Source organism: Camellia sinensis, chromosome 1, assembly GCF_055761805.1.
Source record: "Camellia sinensis isolate YWXY chromosome 1, ASM5576180v1, whole genome shotgun sequence".
Classification (NCBI taxonomy): domain Eukaryota; kingdom Viridiplantae; phylum Streptophyta; class Magnoliopsida; order Ericales; family Theaceae; genus Camellia; species Camellia sinensis.
Window position 1 is genome coordinate 90,289,741 of NC_138961.1, and position 3,610 is coordinate 90,293,350.

General features: G+C 37.4%; 1 protein-coding gene across 1 annotated transcript; it reads left to right on the forward strand.

Annotated features, from left to right (window-relative positions):
- The first annotated feature begins 2,122 nt into the window (after positions 1-2,122).
- LOC114274686 (carboxylesterase 1) lies at positions 2,123-3,389 on the forward strand. The gene has a single exon (XM_028216662.2). It carries the CDS (start codon positions 2,219-2,221, stop codon positions 3,227-3,229), a length of 1,011 nt encoding a protein of 336 aa, XP_028072463.2. The 5' UTR covers positions 2,123-2,218; the 3' UTR covers positions 3,230-3,389.
- Positions 3,390-3,610: the final 221 nt, after the last annotated feature.

Genomic DNA, 3,610 nt, shown 5'->3' on the forward strand with positions numbered 1-3,610 from the left:
ATCAAAGGATTAAGAGCAATGTGTTCGTAATCCAAAGGCTGGTAATTTGCAAAGGCATCCATGACTTGAATATAGAAAGGTGGGTAAAGGTAGCTAATAAATGCATGAACGTTCTTTCGAAGAGGAATAGCATCGACATATGACTCTTCGTGTGCTCGATCACTGGTGGAAAAAATTAATTCGGCCATGAAATGTATCAGTCTGTTCGAATGCTAAGATAGTGGAAGTGCTTAAAGGATTAAACGAGAGTTTTATACAGATGGTGAGTGACAGCTGCATTTCTGGGAAGATGCAAAACCCATGCACGTTCTAAGACATGGGAAAAAGACCCTGATCCATTAATATCACCAAGTCTAGGGTATATTAGTGCGGGGGGTAATGTTGGCTACATATTTTGTACAAGCCAATGACAATTCGACACGTGGCAAAATAAGGGTAATATGGGGAAACCAGTCAAGTCTCCGATCCTGATCATACACGTGGCAGTTAAAATTGGTTGTTATAAGATCTGAGTAACAGTGGATCAACAAAGAGATGCAAAGTAACGTGGCCTCAACGGTTACTCACATTCAAATTCAAATATAGGAGGGAAGCCTAACTGCAAGTGAAAGCGTAGTGGAACTATTCATAAGGCAGCATGATCAGCGATTACAGAGGAGTAGTTCGACAATTTGAAGTGTAGTTCGATGGTTATCTTTGGGGAGTATAAATAGCAGGGAAGACCCCAGGAAAAGAAGGAGGCTCAGATCTAAAAAACCAGTCTTACTTTACATATTTCATTCCAGTTTTTATATTTCCTGCTCTTTACATTTCTGTACTTTAAATTCCTGCACTACACTTTATTCATAGGAGTAGTTTTTAAGTATATTGTCGCTGTAAATCTCTACGAGGCTGAGTTTGGATCATTGTAAGCCTTTCATATTAATGAAATGCTTCAATTGTTTTTTATTTAACTGTTCTTATGCTTAAATTCTCCTAAATCAAGCCACCAGTAAAAGTCCTCTTCATTGAGACTGAAAGAACTATAACATAATCGTCTGAATAATTGGTTGTCAATTAAAATTCTGTAAGGGCTGATTGATCCTTGCTGGCACGCTCATAATTACAAAAATAACTTTCGAAAGCCAAAAAGCCAACAACTCATATAATTATTGTGTAAAATATTTGATAATTTTTTTTCGAGTTCCTAACATTGCTCAATCTTTTGGGCTCATAAGGATAATGACAATATGGAAAATCATATTCTTTATATCTGTCTATACGTCCACTTTCTATCGAACTGTTCACGTGTTACCTATTTTTCATATGTCATCTATATATATGTTCACGTGTTACTTATCTGTCCACCTAATTTGGCGACTTTTCTAGCTCTTCGATGGTGACATTTAGGCTTGATTTGAATCATGAATTTGGATAGAAATTTAAAAATAGAAAGGAAAATTGAGAAAAAAAAAAAACATAGTAACTTATATTTTATTCATATTGCCCTCATTTTTTTCTTTTGAATTTTTAAATTTCTTTCGAAATCCATTATCCAAACACTGTTTTAGAGATACTTATCACGAGATAGAAATCTACTGAAAACCTACTGATACAAACTCTACAAATTTATCCATTGCAAGTGTGCATTCAATAGATTCATTTGAAGTAATTTGCGATCACCAAAACCTACACGGAGAGCTCATATGATGGTGTTTGACAATAATTTTTTTTGGGTTTTTTTAAAATATTTTTTTCACTAAAAGACAAAGTTTTTGCAAGAAAAAAAAAAAAAAAAAACAAATCCAAACAAAATATCACAACAAACCTCATAATAATTTCACTTTTTCTCTCACAAATATCACACCCAACCACAAAAAAACCCAACTATCTTCCTAAATACAAAAAAAATTTTCTCTAATAATATCCTACAACTAAAAAAACTTACATAAAAACTCACTTTCCAAACACCCACAATATCTTTGACATCTTTAGACAATAATAGAAATTGATTTTTCCAAACTTTTTGTTTAGTATTTTGTTTTTTTATTTGTTATTGATTAAAAAAATTTATGATATGTTTGATTATTGGTAAGAGACCTTTTATTTAATGATATTGCAAGTTGCAACTGTTCCCGCCAGAGTATTTATATGTGATGAAACTTCAGTTTTGTGTGTATTCCAAAACACACTCCATTGCAAAGCCTGCCTTTGGTTTCTAAACCCACACTCTCTTAAAATGTCGAATAATCAAAGCAACCCATCATCACATACCACCGGGAAAGTCCACGACAACTTGGCCATCATCCTCAATCCCAACGGCACCATCACGCGCATCGGTCCCAACCCAATCGCCCTGGCCACACCCGATCCAAACACTTCCTCCCCTGTCCTCACGAAAGACCTCCCTCTAAACCCACACCACAACACCTGGGTACGCATATTCATGCCCCGCCAAGCACTCGATACTTTCTCTTCTACCACAAAATACACTAAGCTACCTCTCATCGTTTACTTCCATGGTGGCGGCTTCATTTTATACAGTGCAGCCTCAACATTTTTCCACAACTTCTGCGTGGAAATGACGATCCAAGCCGGTGTTGCAATCGTATCGGTCGAGCACCGCCTTGCTCCGGAGCATCGTCTGCCGGCAGCCTACGACGATGCCATGGATGCGTTGCTTTGGATTAGAACTTCCCAAGATGTGTGGCTTCGTGACTTCACTGATATTACAAGGTGTTTTATCATGGGTACTAGTTCGGGTGGAAACATAGCCTACCACGCGGGACTACATGCAGCCGCGGAGGTTTCTGATCTTGCGCCGCTGAAGATCAGAGGGCTAGTATTGCATGAACCGGCTTTTGGTGGGACCGAGAGGAGTGGATCAGAATTGAGGTTGATAAACGATCCAATATTGCCAATGTTTTTGGCTGATCTGATGTGGGAATTGGCGTTGCCAATTGGGGCTGACCGTGATCACAAGTACTGTAATCCAACGGTGGACAGTGAATCATCATGGGAGAAAATGAGGAAGCTGGGGTGGCGGGTTATGGTGGCGGGTTATAAGGGAGATCCAATGGTGGACCGACAGATGGAGTTGGGCAAAGCGCTAAAAAAGAAAGGCGTGGAAGTGGTGGCCGAATTTAGTGAAGGTGAGTATCATGGGGTTACGATTAGGGAACACACAAAAGCTAAACCCTTGTTTGCACTTATAAGAAAATTCGTGCATGGCTCCCCAAGTGCACTCTAGTATTGCAATTCCACGGCGCTTGGCCATACTCTATTCTTAAATATTTATATTTTATTTTAGAATAAACGATGTTTTAGAATATTGGAATGAACAGCACTGTTTGTTTAGACGGAATATTTTTCGTAGAATCATTTTATCAAAAAATGTTTTGTAAAGAAAATATTTTTCTATACCTGGTAATGGTGGGACTGGAGGTAACAAATCCATATTAATAAATAATCTTAAATGGATTGCTTATCCTCAACCCAATTAAAATTAGGTTTATTTGAGTTGGACAAGGCATCACGTTTAAGCCCGTCTATATAGCCATCACTTTTAAAAGTTAAAAAAATAAAAAATAATTTTTAAGTACTTGTATCACAATTAATTCATGAGATATTC

Coding starts and splice junctions, on each gene's coding strand:
- LOC114274686 (XM_028216662.2), top strand. CDS start 2,219: ATGTCGAATAATCAAAGCAACCCATCATCACATACCACCGGGAAAGTC.